The sequence below is a fragment of the Botryllus schlosseri genome, chromosome 6 (assembly GCF_051294905.1).
Source record: "Botryllus schlosseri isolate E-star chromosome 6, Bs_hap1, whole genome shotgun sequence".
NCBI classification, from domain to species: Eukaryota; Metazoa; Chordata; class Ascidiacea; order Stolidobranchia; family Styelidae; genus Botryllus; species Botryllus schlosseri.
Genome location: NC_137241.1, coordinates 15,513,589 through 15,537,680, shown reverse-complemented (window position 1 = coordinate 15,537,680; position 24,092 = coordinate 15,513,589). Strand labels below are relative to the sequence as shown.

At 39.4% G+C, this 24,092-nt stretch overlaps 2 protein-coding genes across 2 annotated transcripts; both read right to left on the bottom strand.

Annotated features, from left to right (window-relative positions):
• Positions 1–1,957: 1,957 nt before the first annotated feature.
• On the bottom strand, positions 1,958–14,062 carry LOC145441118 (acid sphingomyelinase-like phosphodiesterase 3b). The gene is made up of 7 exons (XM_080318918.1): positions 13,726–14,062; positions 12,206–12,292; positions 11,158–11,405; positions 7,801–7,970; positions 3,959–4,153; positions 3,189–3,314; positions 1,958–3,088 (listed from the first exon to the last, which is right to left on the bottom strand). The coding sequence occupies exons 1-7, from the start codon at positions 13,926–13,928 to the stop codon at positions 2,672–2,674; spliced, it is 1,446 nt and encodes a 481-aa protein (XP_080175044.1). The 5' UTR covers positions 13,929–14,062; the 3' UTR covers positions 1,958–2,671.
• A 5,177-nt stretch (positions 14,063–19,239) lies between these two features.
• LOC145441117 (uncharacterized) lies at positions 19,240–20,926 on the bottom strand. Its single transcript, XM_080318917.1, has one exon. The coding sequence runs from the start codon at positions 20,444–20,446 to the stop codon at positions 19,409–19,411; it is 1,038 nt and encodes a 345-aa protein (XP_080175043.1). The 5' UTR covers positions 20,447–20,926; the 3' UTR covers positions 19,240–19,408.
• Between the last annotated feature and the right edge of the window lie 3,166 nt (positions 20,927–24,092).

Sequence of the window (24,092 nt, the reverse complement as noted above, 5' to 3'; positions counted from 1 at the left end):
TGACGCGCAAAGCTAATAGGCTGCTTCTGACGTAATAATGAGCAGTGGCGTTTGAAAATCAGACGTTTGTGCTGTCACGAACCTGGTATAACATCTTTTCCTTGTTCACGAACGTTCAGTTTATGTCATAGTTCTTGTACAAATAAAAAGTAATCGTTCTTTCACAGAGAAATCGATTAGATCTGGGAAATAGTCGATTACGATTACGATTACTTCGGAATTTTTTCGAATGTAATCGATTGCGATTACGATTACTTGAAAATGCTGTAATCGTCGTAATCGATTACGATTACTAATCGTGATTACCCCATGTCTGTTCTGAAGGGCACTGAATCCGAATATGACCTTGGGTTTTTTAAATCGGCTCTTGTGGAGATAACCCATGGGGCTATTTTGACCAAAATCTCTCATTTTCGCGGTGATGACTAGATAAAAAAATCGGCTCTGTCGTACTATAAAGTTTCGAAATTCAATCTACTCGTTATTTTTACACACAGAAGACCCTTTTAAATGAAAATACAGCAACAGCACTAATTGATTCATCATAGTTACAGACTTTCACGGATATCACGTACATAAATAAACTAGTCATGTATAATAAATAAGCATCTACCTAAATACTCAAATAACGTGTCATTAATCAGTTTTACGTCAACCACCTATTCTAAGTTTGAAATAATCTGTTGAAATATAACATTATTGATATATTTTAAATAACAATTGTTTTTTTGTACGATTTTCGCCTGTAAGCTATTTCGTGCAGTTATTCTCGAAAGATTCCGGCAATGGTCTGACATAATATGTTCCATTGCTCATCTCGTCTGCCCTGATATCTTTCTTTTGTTGTTCTGATGTCTTGGTAGAACCTCTCCCTTGCTAATCAACAAGATGATCTGGAAATATATCAAGATGACGGAACAGGAAGTGAACTTTTATGCTCATATTTGTGCTCAAGTTTTCGATATTCCGATACTAATTTTCGGATCAACTGTTTGTAGTTGGGTGCTCTGTGATCATCTAAAAAGTTTTATTCACTACATCCTAGGAGAAATTACATGTAGTGAACTCCTTATGTATATGAGTATTGTAGTCAAGCCTTTCAAGGACAAATTTTACAGCTTTATTATAGAATGTAAACGTGGAATGGCAACGACCGATTTTGCAGCTTCGTTCCGCTTCGCTGAAGCTTTACTCAGACTTATTTTACGGCAGCTACTGTAGAATTTCTGGCAATACAAAAGTTGTCTTCCAGAGCTCAGAATTTACTGAATCCGATCTTGATCGAAAGCTACTGTCGCAATGATTTCGAAAATAACAATCAAAATATGGTCAGGCTCCGTACTTAGATGAAAAATCACCCTCAACCTCTAAAAATCTGCATTGCTCAGAACAATCGGATGACCGCGAAACAATGACCATGACAATGACCCATTGCGGCTCTTCGATTGCTCGGACAATGCCGATAATTCAGACTTGGAGGGTGAATTCTAAGCGGTTCAGTGTCTGATCATATTTTCATTTACATTTTCGGAATCAGTGCGACAGTAGCTTTCGATCAAGACCAAATTCAGTAAATTCTGACCTCTGGAAGACAACTTTTGGATTGCGAGAAATCCTACAGTAGCTGCCGCAAAATAAGTCTGAGTGAAGCTTCAGCGAAGCGGAACGAAGCTGCAAAATCGGTCGTTGCCATTCGACGTTTACATTCTATAGCTTTATACTCCACTTTAATCTTGGTAGAATGAGCAATTGATACAGGGCAATATCTATTTCCGTTGTGCAAAAGTACAATTTTTAGGCTTGACAAACTGCTTTTTCGATAAATAAATATTTCGCATCATGTCATGTTAATATTGATAGAATGACTGAGAATGACATGAGGGTTCTTCATAGTCAATTAGGTATTTATGCGCAGTATAAAATTAGAAGAGCTTCTTGGAGGTACAGAACTTCAATATACAATTGAATAGTATATTCACATATTGAATTGAACCCGAATATTTTCGGCTGACACTCGTCAGGGGTAATCGTCAGCAACTAGTAGAGAATTGGAAAGAACATAGTATATCAACAATCGTATCACAAAATATGACGTCACCAGCATGAAAGAGAGAGCGTTCAGTGTACTATTTTTAGGTGGTACACGAACTCCTTTAATTGACAGAGTTTCGGTTGGTGTATTTCGATAAAAAGTCGACAAAAGGAGTTCGTGTACCACCTAAAAATAGTACATTGAACGCTCTCTCTTTCATGCTGGTGACGTCATATTCTGTGATACTATTGTTGATATACAATGTTCATTCCAATCCCAATTCAATTTCCAATTATCCCAACTTTGACAGAATTGTACTGGATGATAGAAACATTTTGTAAATTTACTCTGCATTGCTTCGAGGACTGGATAAAATGGCCCACCGGCCCTCGGGCGGTATGTTTAGCATCCCTGCTATACAGCCTATATTCATATAAGCAAGAAATTTTAGCTATATAGTAGGCTATTACCGTTATAAAATTGCTTCAAAGAAGATGTAAATAAATGCATTAATACTGTGAGCGCCTGCATCATAGTGATGATTGATGATATATGCTACAGAATATAGGCCCTGTCATTGGAAGTTGCCCATACCAGTCATTATGTAAACATTTGCTCGCATTACACTGGGAATAATATTCATCTGAAAAGAGCGGCGGCGATGCTCCACATCACAGAGCTCATCATTAATACGGATGGTATTTCAGTTTGCCGCGGAGCTCCCGAGCCCCAGTCTCTCAGACAGTCCTCGTATTTCTCTTTTTCCACTTCCAAAATAGCGCATATTTGATACTTCTGACAATCTTCGTCGCACTGATTGAAATTATACGAGACACTGTTCAGGATGAAGTAATCCCTGAAGGACGGTGGACAATCGCTGTTTTTGGGCTCGCAGTATTTCCGCATGTTTTCAGCCAGATTGTTTAAACTCCCAGTGGATAAATCCGAAAATCCGTATTTTTTGGTCGCCCGGTACTCTTCCACCCACAAGCTTTCAAGGCTGTCTTGGTCATTTTTGTTGGCTTCGCCCAGATCCAAATAATACTGAACGTAGTCCTGTCAGATAATTGCACGATTAGTTATTCTTATTTCCTCGTGTACGCATGATCTAATAACCTATTTGAGCTAACTATGCGTATTGCAATCATCACTATACCATGAGAGCCATTGTATTCTTTTCGTATTCAATGAGTCGTATTCCCGGATTGTTTGCTCCGTCAACGACACCCGGAAGCGTCGTAGCCCAAGGGGTTACTCCGGGAGCAAGTAGCAGTGATGATATCTGAATATTTTTTAAATGAGAGACTTTGAAACCAATAAACCATCTGAATTCAGTTTTTCGTTCTGGAATACTGTCACGAGGTGGTATAGAGATGGTTAAAAAAACATGCATTGATTCTACTCCAGGAAATGTAATAATTGCAACAGAGCGGAGTGGAGCGGGGGATGTACGGCTGAATTTGGAAAATAATTATGGAATGAGAATGATTGACATGAATTCATGAATGACATAACAGAATGAGTATGCTGTTGTCTCAATAGCTGCAATTATCATTATTGGTTTATTAGAGGCTCCAAATATCTAGGCATCGATAAAACAAGCAGTATTCTGTCACCACGGATGGAGTAACTAGCAGAAGTCAAAGAAGAGCCCTTTCACGCCAAAATCTCTCGTTGTCGAAAAGCATTGCTGTGAACCGCACAGCACATTGTTCTATACGGGCAGCTATACGGCTATACCGCGTTTAATACTTATGACCAACTCAAAATATTCGTCACAATGTCTTTCTTGTTTGTTACTCCATGGCCTGATAATTTACCACAATGAGATATGTGTGCTGATTGTCAATTATTATCTCTATATCTGATCCTTCATATTTCATTTTCCTGGATTCTCACGACCGCAATTATTTCACGATATCTCACCGCCTCTCCGTCATCAGTCTTGATGATCTTGAACGTATCAGTGTGGTGGTGTCCAAAACACATTGCGGATATGACATCGTGATATTCCCGCACGATTGAGATGAACATGTCGTTATATTCAGGATAATACCAAAGCATATCAAAATTTGATTTCACTTCGAAGTATCCCGGAGGTATATGAGCCACAATGAACACCTAAAAAGCATCAGTTATAGATATGGATTATTGGATAGACTAGGGTTACCATATTTTCGTGACCTAGAATCCGGACAATCTTCATTTCTCACTAACGGATTTCAAAATTAGGTATGAACACAATAGTTGGCCGTGCTGCAAGTCGGCAGATAGGAATCAAATATAAGTAATATCGACCTGGTGTAAATGACCATAGTAGTCGTCACACTTCAGGAATACAACAAACTATATCCTTCGTCGCTTTGCCAACAATTTCGACGAGGGCTTGCATGGGAATAATAAGCTTACGCCTTAACGGTATAGGCCAGACTGGACAATTCGGCGTCTGAGTATTGCTACGTTAATATTGAGCCGAGCGTAAAACGGGTTTCTATACTTGCTACCGATATCACCCCATTAACAAGTTATTCAGCAGTAACCAACACCCTATCGCGCTGATTTTGGTTTTTATGATACAGTAGACACAGGGCCGTAACAGCACTTCGTCAGGCCCCCCCCAAACTTTGGTCTTGGGCCCCCCATAGGGTTATAGACCGAACTTCTGGGGGGCTTCGCCCCCCAGACCCCCCTCCGGCGATACACTGTTTATACCACTATTCAGCTTAAACTTTGGGACTTTGTTTAGTGAATCAGTTTTTGTCGCCTAAGCGCGCGAAGCGCGGAAAATTTATGATTTCATCAGTCAGTATGATCGGGAATTGCGTATTTGTTATCAATTTTTATCTTCTCTCTGCTGACGTAATCAGAGTAGAGTAGAGCTGAGTGAGGGGTGGTTGAAAAGGTAGGACCACTCAATAATAATTAAACAGCACCTCGTCAGGCACCCATCACGTTGTTCGCGTTTGTCACGAAATTATCTGTACTGTATTGTGAGCCGAGCGAAAGCGAGGCGCGAAAATTTTCGATAATTTATGATAAAATCGGTCAATCAGATCGGTGATTGCATATATATTATGTTATGAATTTATTGTCCTCTCTACTCACTTAATTAGATTTACCGGTTGAGCTGAGTGAAGTGTCTTGAAAACGGGAGGGCCCGTAAATATTGATTAAACATCTTCGGGCGGGCGGACCCGTTGATATGACTTCGTTATGGTGTTATTTCGTGACTTCCAGTCTGCTATATCAAAAAATATAGAATCGCCCAAACGTAGGCTTCTAAACTAAGAGACGCACACGATTTCAAATTGGTATTTCTTCACTGGCATAAAATTTTCCCCAGCGGGATGGTAATTGTCTCGTGAGGTTCAGATTGCAAAGACAGGAACATTCGGCGCCAGTCATTCAGGAGCCTATGGACAATTAAACCTATATGTATTTTGTATAGCCTATATAACGAAGTTTTCGGTCTGCATAAGGGCATAGACCTTTTCGGCCAAGCTTTTCTCGCTACCGATCGTTCTGGCACACTTCTTGGAGTCGCATGTTATATGGCCTAAAACTTGATTGTATGTCTTGGTGGGCCGTGGCGCGGTAATGGCCCAATATCCAATAATATAGAAAAATGGCTGCTTGGATTCGCGCGCAGCGCGAAAAAATTTTGAAAAATTTGCATAAATTTTCAAAAAATACGCTATGATTTATGCTAATTCACGAAATAATTTTGGGCCCCCTTCGAGCTCGCCCCCCCCCCCAATTGGGAGGTTTGGGGTGCGGCAGTTACGGTGCTGAGTAGACATATGAAGTAAAGATTGACTCTGTACGCTATAGAATAGATTGTTTACACCAGACAACGATTTCAATCTCATTAATTTGTTGAATAAGCATCATTCGCTGACTACCTACATGCAGTGTATTTCGCTTTTGATGTTGTATGATTGCAGGTCAAGCTCACAGCGGAGAATCACTAAATATTCACAAACGGATAGCTGGATATTTCGAGCAAACTTTTGTAACAAAGCAAGTAAAATTTTTGAGATTGTCAAGTTGCGTGCTCGTTTGGTGTTGATTTATTATGCTGCCAGCGCCATGCATAGTGTGGTTCTCAGTTAAAATGCAATCAATTTCAACCCAAGATGTTATAATGAAGTGAAAATTGTAATATATGAAAAAGGTTCAAAATGCAGAACGCGAACGTGAACATCACATTCACACCATCCCTAGTGATATAATAATAACCGGTGAACTTAAATCTGACATTTATACAATCAATATGATACATCGCACTAGAGTTTTAGATCTAGCTCAATTTATGTCAATAGTCCTTGCATAACTAGGAGGATGAGTCATTTTAAAACAACGGAATCGATTCTGGCCGGTGACGGCCGCGAAACAGTCCGTCAAAAATTTCGATTTTTCACCTCTTGGACAGAATGCGCCAGCGTGTTACGCGCACCGTGTACATTTCGAAAATGCTATTCTCAGAGCTCTGCGGCGCTTCGTCACGGAGATGCGAGTTATCGGGGTATAGAATCTGTTTCACGGCCCCCTGTATCACCGTTCGGGTACCGTCGGATGCGGCTCGAAGAGACTGCAAGCCGTTGCTTAGCAACCAGCGAAAATAGGTCGAAATTTCGCGATTTTCGGACGCCAATACCGATCCCCTCTGTAATGGTATCGAATCGTATCGCATATCGGCGTAGGTGGCGCGTTGAGACGAACGCGACGGTATCGGTATCATCTCGATCGGACTTGTGGTGGGCGAGAAGGAATCGCGCGGAAATTAGTTAATCGCCGTTCGCGGATTCGTATTTAGGAAGTGGCGCATGAACAATGTATGCAAAGCAGGCATGTTATGCATATGTTCAGATCGTGTGTAAGTGCATCACGGCAGTGCCACATCCGGTGTCAATTATCAGGTATAAATATCTCGACAACGTCCGTCTCATTAAGTTAGATTCTTGGCATTGGGCATTCTCTGTAATGTCCATTCTCGGTAATGTCCATTCTCGGTAAAGTCCATTCTCGGCGGTGTCTATTCTCGGTGGTGTCCATTCTCGGAAATGTTCATTCTCGGTAATGTCAATTCTCGGTGGTGTCCATTCTCGGTAATGTTCATTCTCGGCAGTTTCCGTTCTCGGCAATGTCCATTCTCAGTAATAGCATTGTCGGTGGTGTCCATTCTCGGTAATGGTTTTCTCGGTATTGGTATAGAACCATTTTATGATGGTACACGAACTCCTTTTGTTGGCAAAGCTTGGGCTAATGTGTTTTGATAAAGGTCGACTCTAAGGCACGCAGATGAAAGTGTCAGAGACCCCTATCGATGACGCGAAAGCTGTCGTCTCGATAATTTTTCGCACAGGCAACAATGTCGCTAACTATATTCGGTATGCATGCTGGCTCAAGCATGCAACCGACGATACAGCAACCATCGAATAACAACAGTATATACTAGTACTATACGCTGCTTGAGTACGACACTTTGAAACGATATGTTTAGTTTTTAGGCGGTGGGGTTTGCATGAGTATGACTTTTACTCCTCGTTAAAAATATACTCTTATTGCAGATTTCATCAACAAAAATAAAATAAAATGGGGTTCATCGTAATATGGATTGTGAACACATCTGGTAACATGATGTCAGGAGATGTCACAATTATTTCCAATGTCGATTGTGGCTTACTATAACTTCCCCTAGTGCCAGAATTATTAAATAATTATTACCATTAAATATATAATTTTGTAATTGGCTGATCCTGATATACCTTTTGGCCTTGTAACTTCGCTTCTGCTAGAGTGTCTTTCATCCATTGGAATTCACGAGCGGGATCTCCTGTTCCGCTGACTTGTTTATTGCTATTATACCAGTAATTCGTGTTTAAAACCATAATAATTTGATCTGTTGATCCTGGAATATTATCCTTGTAAAAGCCGCCTGAACCAAAAATGCGATAGGTTACATATTATTCGCAGTCTTTATATACATCGTAAGACATGAAAATTTTCAGGTCGATACCGAGGCGATATATATCACCACCATGTCATTTTCATTGGGCCAATGGTTATTTGTATCATTGACTATACAATACATACATGTAGTGTAGGCTACACCCGCGTAACGACAATTACATCGAAAAATACTCCATCCAGGGGCCGAGAAACCTTTCGTCTAAAGCAGGGGTGGGCAATTATTTTCCTCCGCGGGCCAACTTAGAAGTAGAAAATACGCTGGCGCGCCGAGTGAAATTTTTTAGCTATATTCCCTAGCGTATTATAATTTTATTTCTAAATTTCACTGTTAATAAATGCTGCTCAGTGATTGTGTTCATGTCAGGTAATGAGGAAGTGACGTTTAAAAAATCTATTTGCCGTCATGATTCGAAACACTATTAAACATGATACATTTTTAACTCTTTTTCAACTTTTTTAGGCACGCCTCCCTTTATGATAGTGACAAATTTTGCGCCCCCTTATCATGATATTACAAAATATTAAAAATTGCAACCATAATGTTAGCAATCCCAACGGAAAGTTTGATGACATGGAAATTTATGGCTGTTGATGAGTGAATTCTGAAATATCGAAGTTGTACAATACACTTCGGCTTCGCGCCCCCCCCCTTCTGATGCTTTCACGCCCCCCAGTTCGAGAACCACTTTACTGAAAAGCATATGCAATACTACGAAGCTTATTTTCTTGGTTGCTGCCTTCCGCGCCGTGTGCACTGTGCAGTTTATTCTGAACTTCTCCCTCCCTTGACCGAGTGTTTCGTGTTTTTGTCATAGGACCGACATTAATTAAAATTCTTAATCTCGGTGACAGGCCTGGCAAAATCCACAAGGACGGGTTTACCCCTGAATCCAATATACAAATATTTAGTGCTTTAAAGTCTTAACCTTCTTTGAATTTCATTTTCGGCTTTCTTTTTTTGGCATGCCCGTTAATCCTTTATGGGTGATAGATATGATGAGTCATATAGTAATTGCGAGCACTAATTGACTTGTTTTACTAATTAGGGATTTGAAGACGTATCACGTAACAATTTGAAAACATATAATGCGTAATGTGACAACGGCAACAAAGACCGTTTGAACTAAACTATATTATGGTAAGAGTGATTTCTTGTAACTTTAATTGCTACTCACACTTTGCCACATTGCCTTTATTTGGAATCTGGATTACGCATGCGAGGTACGTGGGCAGCGTAATAGTGGCATATTAATGCACAGTCTTCAAAGTAAACGAATTTCCTGTTGAGTTGATACAGCCTATGGTTTTAGTCATTCTAAAAGCAAGTTTTACGTTTTGAATTCCAAGCAACCGTTCGCGGGCCGCACAGAATATCTTCGCGGGATGCATTTGGCCCGTGGGCCGCACTTTGCCCAGGTCTGGTCTAAAGAGCCATATTGGCCCTATATGTCAATCAACTGTTGCGTCACAATTGAATATCGATGACGTCATAGTGATGCGACATCGAAGTTCACTACACGGAATTCGTCATGTGATGTTATAACATCCGCACTAATCCAGCCGGTTGCCCGACTTTTGAACACGCTACACTTTAGCTTAGCTAACAGGGGTCGGGAACGATTTTACAAGCTGCAATTTCTAATAGATTTTTTCGTGAGAGTCATATGGTGCTTTTCAAATTTCAATTTGTTATTGGGAATGTCAATTCCAATGGAGTTAGTTCATTTGTCGTTGATGACCGGGAAGACAATTTGGAATTGCTAACTGTAATGTCATGTAGGCTCCGCTATGTCTGCTTTTCTCCCTGACCAATGAATCAACGCGTCGCCCAATCATAAATTTCAAGCCGTGCGATGTCGGGTACGGCGAACTCACGAGTGTTATTGATTGCTGTTGCCGGCGCGACATCAATTTTGTTTTAGGGATTATACAAATTTCGCATCAAACTCGACGGGTCAGATTTGTCCGGCGCATAGACACCTAAATAACCAGAACAGGGGTGGGTAAACTACGGCTTGCAATACCGTTTTGTGCGGCCCACGAAAAAAAAATATTGATAAAATGCGCACTGAAAATCAAATTACTGTCGGTACTTGATTAAACTTTTTCTTAATATATTTCAGCATAATAATGATAAATTCATACCATAGTATTTTTTATTTCGTGTGTGGCGCGATACCCCGGGACAACCGACTTTCATCTCTAATTTTGCCGATGATGACAACCAGCTTTTCAATTCTCATCAATGTTTCTGACGCGTGTACTTTATCATCAAATCCCTGTTTGGCTTGTTTTAAATATATAAATATACGTATTTTATTTCAATGTCGCCTGCTGTCCAATATATGGGCTAATCAAATAGCAATATTGTATTTTGGCTTAGTATCCCATTTTTATATAATGCGGCCGCGAATGATTTCAAATGTTGGATGTGGCTCGCGAGCTTAATATCTTGCCCACCCCTGAACTAGAAGGTACCGTATTTCCCTATTATAAAGAAAAACTAATATATTGGATAGATTGATGAGCAATTATCAGCAGGCGATATTTGAAAAAAATTTTAGGATTTTCAAAATGGAGTTTGGTCATATAGACTATTCTCATCTACTACAAGAATATTAATTTCCACCGATATGAAAATTTTCGTAGTCGCATGTTACATGGCCTAAAACTCCAAATGTCTTGGTGCGTCGTGGCACAGTAATGGCCGACGCCGAAATGGCCATTTCTATAAATCATGCAGATTTTTTCTTGGGTAAGGGTACCCGATAATCAAGACAATCGGCAATAATAAATCGATCGCGTTGCCGCGATATTGATATATAAGATTCGAATTAAGTGCCAAATTGAAAATTTATCAAAGAGTAATATCATATCATTAGAATAGCCATAGGTTCCCGAACCCTGCTTCATACAAGGAGCAATCGTAAACAGTAATAATACCCAATATATCATAAACACATTCAGAGATAATACATCCGTATCAAAATACATGTCGATTGTCGATACTAAAATGATTTCACATTAACAAAATATTCCCCGTGTAAGTGATTGTTTTGGTAATTGTCATGAACTGTCTGCTCATCCTAAAAAACGACCCATGTAGTCCCTACTCAGACCAAATATATGTCGAAACTAATATATATATTCACCCGTCTGAAATGATGCATACGCCTCATCAGAAAGCCAATGGCTCCACATCTCTGCCAATGCCGTAACAATCTCACTGTCACCGGGTGCGTGCTGATTCTTGGGGTGATAATCGTGATTTCCCATTGCTGGGAACATCGTTGTGTTCGGAAATACCTCGGTGATATAACTCGTTATGTTCCCAATTATATCCAGGACCATTTCGGTGCCCAAATATTTCTCCTCGTCGTCAGTGTGCATGGTGTCGTCTCTACACAAACAATAAGCTTGTCACAGGTGGCGAGATAGTGTAGTGGTACAATCCACAGATGCAACACCAATGGATTGCGGGTTCGAGTCTGACTGAGATCGGCTCCAGAATTCTTACCCAAGTGTTGGAGGTTTATCTAGGCTATTCCTCGCCATTTCATCCTTGTAAGCGGTGTCTTATCAAAGCATAGAAGGGGACTGTGCTACAGGTCGGCGGCTACGGAATATAAATGATGAAAATTGGCCTGATGTCAATGACCATGACGATTGACCATAGTAGTCGACAAACACCATGAATACCTCAAAACAAACAAACAAACTAGCGTTCCGGCATAAGTCATTCAAGTTTTAAATTGTTCGCTCTGGTTAATAAAAGTACATTAATATGTTTTATATAAATTGTATTAAGGACATTGAAATTTCTTGGCAAAGATGGTCAAAGCAACTATTAATGCTACTCAAGTAGAAGCTTGGAAAGTATTTTAGTAACATACCGAAAAGGGGACTATAGTCATATTCCGCATGTTATTAAGACGATTTCACTCGTAAAAGTGACATGATTTATTTCTTACTTGAAATATTTGGAAAGTATATATGGAGTTAGTATTATAGGGCGAATTCAAAACTAATTGATCCATGACTTCGGTCCTATTTCTATTATAATGTTTTGTATAGGCGTCTAATCTGAGATAACAGGCTATTGGTTCTGGACACAGCCAATTTTTGTTGCAAAAGCGAAATCGTATCAAGCTATCAATAACATACATGCAATCCGAGAACATCGTCGAAATATTCGCTTACCCAGTCCATATGATGAAATCTGGGTTCGGGTTAATTAATTTCATTGCGTCTACGGATGATTTGATAAGGTCCCACGGTGAATCGCAACTGCAAAAAAGGATGCGGTATATAAGCATTATGACAGAGTGGATGTTCGTAAACGAACTGTCATAGCGGTTGATTAGGTTGTCAGAAATGGCACAGTTGCATTAATCATAGAGATTGTAAGTCCCTGTAGTTTGTGCGGGGTCGCCAAATTAAGAGACGTGTAAAATCCAATTTTCACGTGTTCGTTACAAACATAATTTGAGAGTTATTTCTAATATCAATATGCGCAATGTGCATATCCATTCGACTCATCAAAACACGATTGATCTGCATTTACTTCTATCACTTTCACTGCTCCATATCTTCGATCATCTTTATAGTCAATATTTAAAAAAAAATGACCATCAATGATAACGTTTATAGATATCCACTAATCAAGGTTGGTTTTGTAGTACTAAAGTTATATCGAACGACCAGCTCTCGGAGCGCGATTCAATTTAGTTTTCCAATCATGTCCCGAGATGCAATACTATAGTCAGCCGGCCACAATCTTACATATCGGCATCGCCTACCGACTAGGGTTGCATTTAAAACAAAAATAAATTTAAAACAAACATGTTTAGAACAAGGTCCTTGTTTAAAACACGTATTTTCTTGTTTTTTTCCTAAGCCATGACGTGTCGAATATTCAATTGTGACGTCATAGTTTATTGAATTGACAATTGAAAATATAGGGTAAATATAGTTCCTTTGGCGAAATATCTGTACTATTGCTGTTGAACCGACTATTTTGAAGGTTCCAACCATCCAATATCGATATGCGTCGGCTATATCGGGAGGGGGGTCCGTAGGCTCATAAAATATGTTTTTTTGGAAAGTATTTACACAATCATGGCATAATTTTACAAGAAAATTTTGTTTTTTCAAAAGGCCTTTATTCAAAACATCGTTTAAAACATATTTTAAACAGAGTGTTGTAAAACACCGTTTGTTTTAAATGCAACTCTACTACCGACACATGCAGCATTCATTTCTGTCGCTTATTTTTATGTTATCTTTTCTTAAATCCAGTGTGCATGCCTCTCATTCGTGCTGTCGGCCAATGTGGGTGTCTGCTTAAAAGACTGCTATAAGTCGTTTCGGCACCCTCCCATCTTATCATCATATCTCAAGCTTGTGGTATATTGATTTAATAGAAAAATGACGATGAAGATGATTCAAATCCACAAGTCAAATTGATACGAGCAATATGTCCATTGTTTACAAATCCATGTCGTTTATACGAATCACGAAAAGAACGACCTGAACTCTGGGAGAAGAAATCATTCATTGTCTACAATTATATTTAAAAATAAACATTCTCAGTTTGGATCCCGCTCTCAAGTCACAAGGCTAGCAAAATCTCAAAAACACTCTCGCTGTAATACTAATTTCATAAAATGATATATAGAACTACAGAATATGGTATTAGATATCATGATTGCATATGCTACTTGTAATCGCCGGCTCGTCCTGGATCTGTAATCGGTCGTCCGTATGATGACGGACATATTTCAATGGATTCTTCTGCGCTCTGAGTGTAATATGGATCTAAATGATGATCGCTGATGTGCCAGAACTTCCCAATTTCTTGTGTTTCAACTAATTCATAGCCTGTCGTAAGAAGAACGACTATAATGCCGCACCACCGTCCCATTGTTGAAGTCACTGCCTGATTTCTTCCTCGTAACAATATCGTAACCACCAGCACTGAATCGGGGTAACCTATGACGATCAATATTTCGCGTGTCCTCGTTTGAATGAAACTAGAAATAAATCTGGGACGAGAGCCTGCATGTTTGCATTTCATGAGGCCAAATATCATTGTGTCAATATAGTAGATACGAGTTTCAAACATGTTGCTGAATACATGTTGCTGAATCGGGTATAAGCTCCTTTAAAGTGCACTCCTGGGTTGATCGAGCTCGCTGCTACTTCATATGATATATACGCAGCCAATGGCGTTTGCTGGATAATAATTAACCGTTATTCATACAGCATATACCGTATTTGTACCAGAGTTCTTGCTACGACCCTCTGCGGAATTTTTCGACATAGTGACGAATGACGAGTTCATATCAATGATCATGACGGACGACTTGTGGCTGACCTTGTGACACGTGTAATTGAACAGATCAATTTAGTATTGTCTTTACAATGACACACCATCCACACTTTATATCTGTACAAGCAATTTGGATACGAATACCTAATTGTCGGTTTTGACAATCAGTTCTAGAAATACGATGAAAGCCTTGATGTAAATCAGGGGTTCCTCACCTTTTTTTACACCGTCGTCCCTTCCAAACCAATGCCCCTATTCTTTTCAACCATTTCGAATAATGTAGAAACGTTATTTTAATTGAAAACCGGTCTATATACAATAACCAGTATGGTAAAATGATATAATACAACACTCAATAAACACGATATTAGGCTATATTAATTGGTTATATTACATATTCAGTTAATGTGAAGATTGAGCTTGTGTTTACTCTGATAATATCTCAATTACTAGTTTGGTGGTGGTGGAATGAATGTAATCGAAAGATAAAGAAGTAGAAGTGGGCCGTGCTACCAGTCGGTGAATACGAAATCATAATATAGAATAACGGCCTGGTGTAAAATTACCAATGTTGTCGAAACACCATGAATATCAAAAACAACAACAACAACAATAACAAGTCGCTGATTGCCTTACTACTATTTATTATTAAATTTAAATTTATTTCTTTTGTCATGGTGGATTTAGGGTTGCATTTAAAACAAAAATATATTTGAAGCAAACATGGCAATTGTGTAAAACATGCTTTTTTGATTGTTTTTGTAATTGCTTTTTTAACCATGACGACACGAATTGTAAATTGTGACGTCACTATGGATTGACATTGATAATTGAAAATATAGTGTAAATATGACTCCTTCGACTAAAAAGACCCGACCACTGTCAAAAAGAGACCAAAATGTCTTTAACCGGGACTATATACATCGTTATACATCGGTCATCAATATCAGAACACCCTTTCCGTACCAATGATATGTCTACATGCTATAACTGCTGAACCGACGACGATTTCGAGGGTTCCAACCACCTCACCTCGTACGCGTCGACTATATCGGGCGCAAATCATCCGTAGGCTCACGCTACATGTTTTTTTCGAAAGTATTTACACTCTGGCCTAGACCGTTAAGGCGTAAGTTTATATTCCCTTGCAAGTCCTCGTCGAAATTGTTGGCAAAGCGACTGAAGATATTGGATTTATGGGAATATTGCTCATTTGATTGCCCCAGTTCCAGTTGATACAATGGGCGACGTTTAAAACGTCAATATGTACTTCAGCATTTTGGCATTATGTGGCCCGAGTCGTCGCTAGGTATCGTGTATACATTATTATAGACCATCACTTCACGGATATGTAGGGTTGGAATTAGCAATATCACGTCACGTGAATTCATGAGGTGCACGTTCGCGGTCACACAGAACCTTTTAAAAAGGTTCGCGTTCACACGAACCTGAACCTTTCAGAAGTTCACACCATGTCTAATACATACGCTATCTCGCCACTGTAACCCCTGGGGTTCGTTTAGTCAGTTTCAGGGATTCGGCCGAGGTCAACACGCACATATTGGCTGGAGCAGTTGATCACACCCCACTGCTTTCTATATTAGACAATTCGGTCAACTGTCAGTATTGCTTTCGATTTATTTGGCACAGTTCCTCATCCTAAAAAAGTTTGTTATAAACGAATTGGGCTGTCAGTCAAAAATTTGGATTTGAATAAAATAGTATTTACGGTGGGCACAGCTATAATAAATAATTAAAGAATTGGTCACTGTAAATACTATTTTATTGATAATCCAAAATTTTCGACGGCAATAACTCCGCTTCAACTGGTTGGAATTGAACCAAATTTGGTGAACATCGTTTCCATAGACAACCTACCACTTTCATTGGGTGAACAGAAAATTTTGAAATTTTTGGTAATTTATTTTATATAATAAATAGAAACTTTGTTCTCCTGTAGAAATGAGGCTACTGGCTGGAATTGAACCAAATTTAGTGTGTAGGCTTAAATTAGGTAACCTAACAATTTTATCAAGTAGCCAGTACAATTTGAGAAAAAAAAGTCATTTATGAAGACCCCTAGTGTGCAGTGGCGTACGCGGTAGGCGTCGATATCCGAAACCGAATTCCCAACCTTCTGTAATGCCGATTCTATCTCCAATATTAAAAGATCATTTTTAACTAAGCAACTGAGGGTGTATTCGCTGTTGCGTTTCGACCGAACAATGCGATGACGCTCTACAAGGTGAAGCTGAACTGGAACAACAGACTTACAATAAATATTCATCATAAAGTTTTCGTTTTGTGTGGAAATTAAATTATGGTTTCGTACTTTTAACATTCTGTTGATGCGCAGTTCATTTTGTGCACTAGTAGGCTATTATTTAGTAGTGTTTTAGATGTCTAGTGAGATGTGTAGCCTCTATTTGTTGTAGATTTTTGTTTTTATTATTCGGTGAAAATGTGGAGTTCCGCGAAGGCTTGCAGATTAACGTAAGTGTTAGCAAAGGTTTAGAACCACTTCTCTTGCGAGTGCATTACTCATGTTTATCACGGCCCTGGTGTGATCTTACTTCTTCTAGCGCTGCATGGGCACTTTGATTCGAGTATACTCAAATCTGAATCGAGTATTGATTTTAACGATTCGAGTCGAGTACATGCAAGATGATTTTCTCGAGTATTGAAATTATGCGCGTCTTGCCACTAAGAGTTGAAACTTTTAAAATCGGACGAGAAAACGGATTATTTTGGAATTATTACTACAATTATTGGCAAATGCTTGTAGGATAATCCCGCCAGTGCCAAAAATTATCGAGACGACATATTTCGCGTCGTTGGAAGGGATCGTTCACACTTTCATTTGTGTGCCTTGGAGTCGACTTTTATCAAAATACACCCGCAGCCAAGGTTGTGTCAACAAAAAGAGTTCGTGCAACATTCAAAAATAGTACATTGAACGCTCTCATATTCGACATTTCATGCTGACTATCATTTTGCGATACGATTGTTGATAGACGATGTTCTTGTGAATTCTCTACCGGTTGCTGACGATTACCACTGACGAGTGTCAGCCGAAAATATTCGGGTTCATTTCAATGTGAATATGTTATTCAATTGTATATTGAAATTCTGTACCGCCAAAAAGCTGTTCAGATATCTCTCATGGTATCGCAATCTTATGGTGCATTGAAGTGATGAAATTTCTAGCAATAAATTGAATCGAATTGCATTATATTCTTGGTGGTCACATAAAAGGTATAGGCTACATAATGATATGACATCATGTTGAGTCCTAGGGTTACCAGGTCGCTTTTTACAAATCACAAAACTTTTAAAATCGGACGCAAAAACAGGTAATTTGGAAATTCTTACTAGAAATATTGTTGTGTTTTTAAAAAAGGTTATTTTTCCCAACTCGACTCCCGAAAGACCCGCCCTAACATCATAGTGTTGTGTTTGAATAGAAAAAATAAGGTAATTTCAGGGAGTTCTAGAAATCCCTGGGTAATTTTTCCGCCTTGACTTCCGGAAGCCCAGGTGTTTTTCAGTCGTCCTTGCCGTCACTGTCGTCAAAATACACATTTCGCGTCATTTATGACGCTTTTTCAGTTGTGCCTGTACCGTCGTCAGACTGTCAAAGCTATAAGGGAGGACGAATTGCCAAAAAGAAGGACATTTGGGCATCCTCGGAAGACATTTTCAATTTCTTGAAAAGGGTGGACTGGAAGGTAAGACTTTGATACTCGAATACTAGACTCAACTCGAAGCCTATATTTGATTATTTTTTAAGTTTAGTTTAATCTCGCCATTTGACTCACAGACAGGCGTCTACCCGGATAGTGTCTTTGTGTGTGTGTGTGTGTGTGTTTGTGTGTGTGTGTGTGTGTAAATAGAATTGATAAGGACCATAATATGTATGAACGAGTAGGTACCTCGCCATCTGAACCGCGCAAGCGGTGTCTTAAAAAGCCTAGACGTGGGCGGTGTTGGCATATACGGAATCAAAATGAAGAAAATCGGTCTGGTGTAAATGACCGTTGTAGTTGACAAACACCATGAACATTGAACATAAACAAACAAACAAACAAATGGGAGAGGAATTCATTCTGCCTGTGGTCACTGGTATAAACTATCAGCGAATTAATACCGTACAGGTGTGCGTTTCGTAATGTTCCGACGCTGCCGAACAGCAAACCGGATGGAAAACATATTTGAATATGTAGGCGATGATGAACAGTAATGTTCTTCGAATGTCGTTACGTCATTGCTGATATTGGAACAGTGACTTATTTCATGACAGGGAAATAGTTGTTTGGGCTACTGCTATTATACGGGCACTGACCTCGTTATCCGGGAAGAATTGAGTCCACATACAAATTTTACGATCATGACCTATGAACGGATTCAATAAATGGAAGTGGTCACACAGCTCTAGTGAGACTCTAGTGAGTGTCCTCATAATTTACGTATGCGATGTAGTTACGCGCTTTACAGGACTGACAAAAGTATTTGCATGCATATATGCATATGTAAAATCTACATAACCTTTTCCGTTCTTGTGACGCAAGAAGACGTGATGCAAAATGATTGTGCGGGATTAACTCATTCACAATTAAGTTTAACATATGACGAAAGCGTCATCGTAAGAGTTCTCCGCATCATACGCGGAAAGTAAGACTCCGCCTTTTCTAGTAGTTAGGCCTAATACTACACATACATAGTCGGCCTCAGATTATATGCCTAACACATACATGTTGTTATTGTTTTGAAAGAATAATCGTGGTGTTCATCGTCAGTTGTCCATCAATTATCATATGTTTTGTGCTTACGCGCGACTTGCTAGCAAACCATATGATCTCCTACGCTATTCTCTGAACTACTGAAAAATTTTATCGGATGACTCTTGTAACGTTCTACCGATAAAGATTCTTTTTCGTCATATAGCAAATATTAACATGCATGGCGCTTTACCGTACAAAAAAGCATTGACAATAATAACGTCGCTAATTATTATAACAGATTTTCTACAATTCGTTGCGGTCACAGTCAGAACATGTACTACAGATTTTTATTCAACTACTCTGGTTGTTGGAGGCTACCGTTGTATTCGCCGACCAATTGGCGGGAACCGATTTCAGATAATGCAAAAACGGATAGAGAATACGGATTTTCCAATCACTAAAACTATATAACAGTGCAAAAAGATTGCTCGCTATGTTGATATTATAAATGACAAATGAGCATTCAGGATACAAATGTTCCAATACAGCAGATAGTATAGAAGTGATCAAGTCAGTGACACAGCATATGATCGCTACTACAAAAACACGCTTCAATACTTTCATAATGGATTTCTTTTTACTGCTTTCGTTTAGTACGGAATTACGTGCATGCAAGAATAAGGGATACGCAAAGAGCCAAAGCAAGACTGCTTGATAAAATAGTGTACAGCAACCGAGTATATAAAATTTGGAATTTGTAAATTCTGTTTTGATACAGCCTGCAACTACGCTTATGCTCCTGTCTGTCAAAAAAGCAAACGCATTGTATACGCCGGTAGCGATCATTACAAATAGTAACAAAAGGCAAACGTATTTGAGCCTCACAAACCGATCGTCATCCAGTCCGGGATGACAATAAAAAGACCAAAGTCGAAGCCACAGTATCAAGTATATGCAGGACAACGCTGCTATGTTCAGAATGATTTCAGCACGCGAGAAGCCCACGTAATAGGGACTACTGATGAAACCAGTTTCTAAGATGATAATATCCAATATACATCGGATTAGCACAAAGATCGCCGCGGAAATGGTATAAGTTCCCATCAGTTGTTTCAGCAAGCGCCCTTTCCTGCCTTGCCCGGCGTGAATGCTCGAAATACTCCCTCGGTTCCTGCCACGACTACTCCCGCGCCGTAACTCCATAATGTAATGCTGAGTCAGCGAAATAGTCAGGTAAAGCGTTGCTATTCCAACAAATATATCACACAAGAGACTGAATATCCGCAATCCTTCGGGAAAGGTAAAGCATGGGAGATGATCTCCATTTTCAGTGACGGTTGCATTGGACGGCGGCGTCGAATTGTTTGTTGTTTCTCCCGCAACATTCATCCTTGCAAGATGTCATCAGATATATTCATTATAGATCATTCATTCAAACTTCGTCTGTTAAATTAGGCTTTTCTGTAATTAAAGAACTGTTCCCGTATAGTAGATAAGACAAATGAACTACGAACGGTCTGCACACGGAAGTTAACTATAATTACTCATGCGAATGGTCAATTGGTCATACTATGAACCTTAAAGTATTCTGTGAAAAATTGACGATTAGCAGTGACAGCACCTTTCTTCTTGTATCAGATGGCAATGGCTATAGGTCATCGTGAAATGAATATTACAATATCCTGCGTGCGCGGATTTTACATGTCTGAAAGGAAGCAATTTCGGCGCATGCTTGCTTGAATTATAGTCTCTTTTTGTCTCTTTATAATTACCTCGATAACGTCACAATCATCGACGTCTTATATCCTCGATATATCTCAGTTTCCTACGATTATGTTGAATTGCAAAAAAATGATTAACTTTCCAGATCTCAGATAACGTTAACCTCGGAGAAATTCCCATCACTTTTTGTGGGTAGCAGAGTTGGAATTTACCAAACACATGATCAGAAGTGTTCAAAGATCAAACCGTGAGAATGAACCTGACAGTGATTCGAGATCAATCCTGACCACAGTGCTGGCGAATTCAACTCTGACTGACGTCACTCGACATTAACCAAGATTATAAACTATCTTGCATATAGACGATATGTGACCTCACACCGTGTACTACACGTTTGGCTCTTGTATACAACAACTGCTGATAAACTCGCCAATGGTCAAAACTCCGAATATTCTCTCAATATTTAGGTGGATTGGCCAAATTGACTTATGAGGGCTATTTTTATGAACATATACCCGAAGAATTAATGGATATCATCAAACAAATTATGCATAACTATACCCTACATATATCAATAGTTACCCGTGGCTGTCTTAGCCAATGTCATTATATACTCTTTCCTGGGTCGTAACATCCCAATACTTCGGGCTATAGAATATTTCCATGGTAAAATTTTTTTTCGCTTCTCCTTGCTCCACCGTTCCTCGCGATATGATCGCGACGTATTTAGGATACCCAGGTTATACCAGCTTCATTATCCATCGAATTGCAAGAAGTACTATACAGACATTTAGGCCCACCAACGACACTGCTGCAATGACCCGTGAATTATTACTGACAGAGGATAGTTTGCAGCAGGTTTTAAATGTTATTCTCCCAAAATTTGTGTTTTGTAGTGTGGTAGGGCGATAGCTTCGCACGCTACCATTAATGTGCATTATTGCCGGTTGACAACAGCCCACGAATCATATTTCAATGCACATTCTTGAGCGGAAATGGTCCGTCACCCACTCAGGAAAGAATCATATGACGCAAAACGCGTACAAGTACGTTAGAACGAACGCGGAGATCTATGTGTGTATTACTATTGCCGCAAATATAGAAACCTGTTAATGTGTACGTCAACACAATAAACGAGAGTTCGAAACAAGCAAAACGTTAACAGCATCATTCGGAATTGGTCATTATAGATGAGGACGCCTACCTAGTATCTATATAAATAACGAGTTCATGATTTATTTTGACCCGAAAAAGGAGCTGTGAAACTTACTTCGTGTAACGTCTACTGGTTCATGGATTATGAACTGTGATGAGGAGCGCCCCAAAGGATGAGCATTTAAGACGAAATAGTGTTGGAAAAATGACCAAGAAAATACTTTTTTGAGCTCGACAAGTATACACCACTTGACTGAATAGAAAAAATGAGGAATTTGTTGATCAGTCTGAGTCTTATTATTTGATGATTGAGGTCACTCTTTCGTGGCAACATGATTAATTATGGCTCTGGTGCATGGGCGATCGAAACGATAAGTCGTCGGATTTCCAAATGACTGTTGAGCAATAGAAGGAATGATAAAACACCATATACGTGGCTAAACTCAAGTTGCAGCTGCACTGCCGTAGGCTATGGGCTGCCAGCCACTTTTTGACAATGTTTTGATAGGAAGATGTTTCTTTCTATCATCAGTATTGCAGGCTATAGTGGAAAATAAGCAGACGTCACAGTGGTTAGCATTGCTATTCACACAGAAAAAGAAGTAGTAATTTCCAAGCCATGTCAACACTACTTCAAGTGGAAGTAGCAAATAAAAAGACTGAAAAGTACTGAAGCAGGCTACTTAGTTTGAAAAAGTGGACGTCATATTTTGTGATACGATTGTTGATATACAATGTTCTTTCCAATTCTCAACTAGTTGCTGACGATTACCCCTAAGGAGTGTCAGCCGAAAATATTCGGGTTCATTTCAATATGAATATTATATTCAATGGTATTTTGAAGTTCTGTACCTTCCAGTGTTGGGATGACTCGAGTCAGGACTTGACTCGAGTCAGACTCGAGTCACCTTTTTCGCATGACTTGACTTGACTCGAGTCACTTTGCTAAAATGACTTGACTTGACTTGACTCGACGTATCAGAAATGTGGATTGACTCGTGACTCAGAGCAAAATTCACGAGTCAATTTCAAGTCATCAAGTAATCGGTGTCGATAACAATCACTGTATCTTGCATATGTTCGGATTGTTCGCGAAACGCTGGTGTAACCCGTGAGAGCGACCAATCATTCAATGATCGTGCGTTTCACTGAGCCTGGATTGTTCTCTCACAAATAAATTGACCGCAAGCGAAGTGATCGATGCTTACAACTTACGTTGTCGTAACTCGGGTAATAAAGTGATAAAATAGCAAAATATCTATTTCCGTTCTCTGTTCTTACCTTAACCAATAAACGTATTGTTTTATTGAAATTGAATTCGAACATAGTTTATACAGTCATCAACCATTGGCGCAAGCTCGAATTGTATCATATCTATTTGTAAATGGGTAATGTATTGCATATTATCACTTCTTTTCTCTATTCTCTATTTTGGCTGGTAACTATAAACTGTGGCTAGGGAATTACGTAGTTTAACAGTTCTACGTATATGTGAGTGATACAGCGCCTGCTTGCGTGTATATTTAACTCGATATTCGTTCATCGATTCGGAATCAGAATCAATGACCACTCAAACTGTATTTCAGAGCGAGCGAGATAGTGTAATGGTTATGCGTCCGGCTTCTCGAGCGGTAGGTCGTGGGTTCGATCCCCGGCCGGGTCATGCCGAAGACTCGAAAAATGGTATCCGCAGGATATAGCATGGAGGAGAAGAAAAAAAACGAGGGCGCAGACTAGATGACCTCATGGGGCCGTATCGCAACTCCGTCGCCAAAGCATCTCGATGGTGCAGGCGAGAAAGAATATCATATCTCTCTCTCTCAGACAGCTAGCAAATTGCAATGACGTAATCATGCCTCATACATACTTCGAAAAGGCAACTTGACTTGAAATGTGACTTGACTTAACTTGACTCGACTTGACTCGAGTCACATGGAAAAATCGAGTGACTTGACTTTACTCAAGTCACTTTTCAAAATTGATTGACTTGACTTGACTCGAGTCAACATGTGCAATGACTCGAAATGACTCGTGACTCGAAGGCAGTGACTTGATCCCAACACTGTAAAAAGCTCTTTACATACTTTTAGTAAAAAACGCAGGCAGCTACTTGCAAAATTGCGAGATGTAACTCAGCAACGAATGCAAAATGACTAAA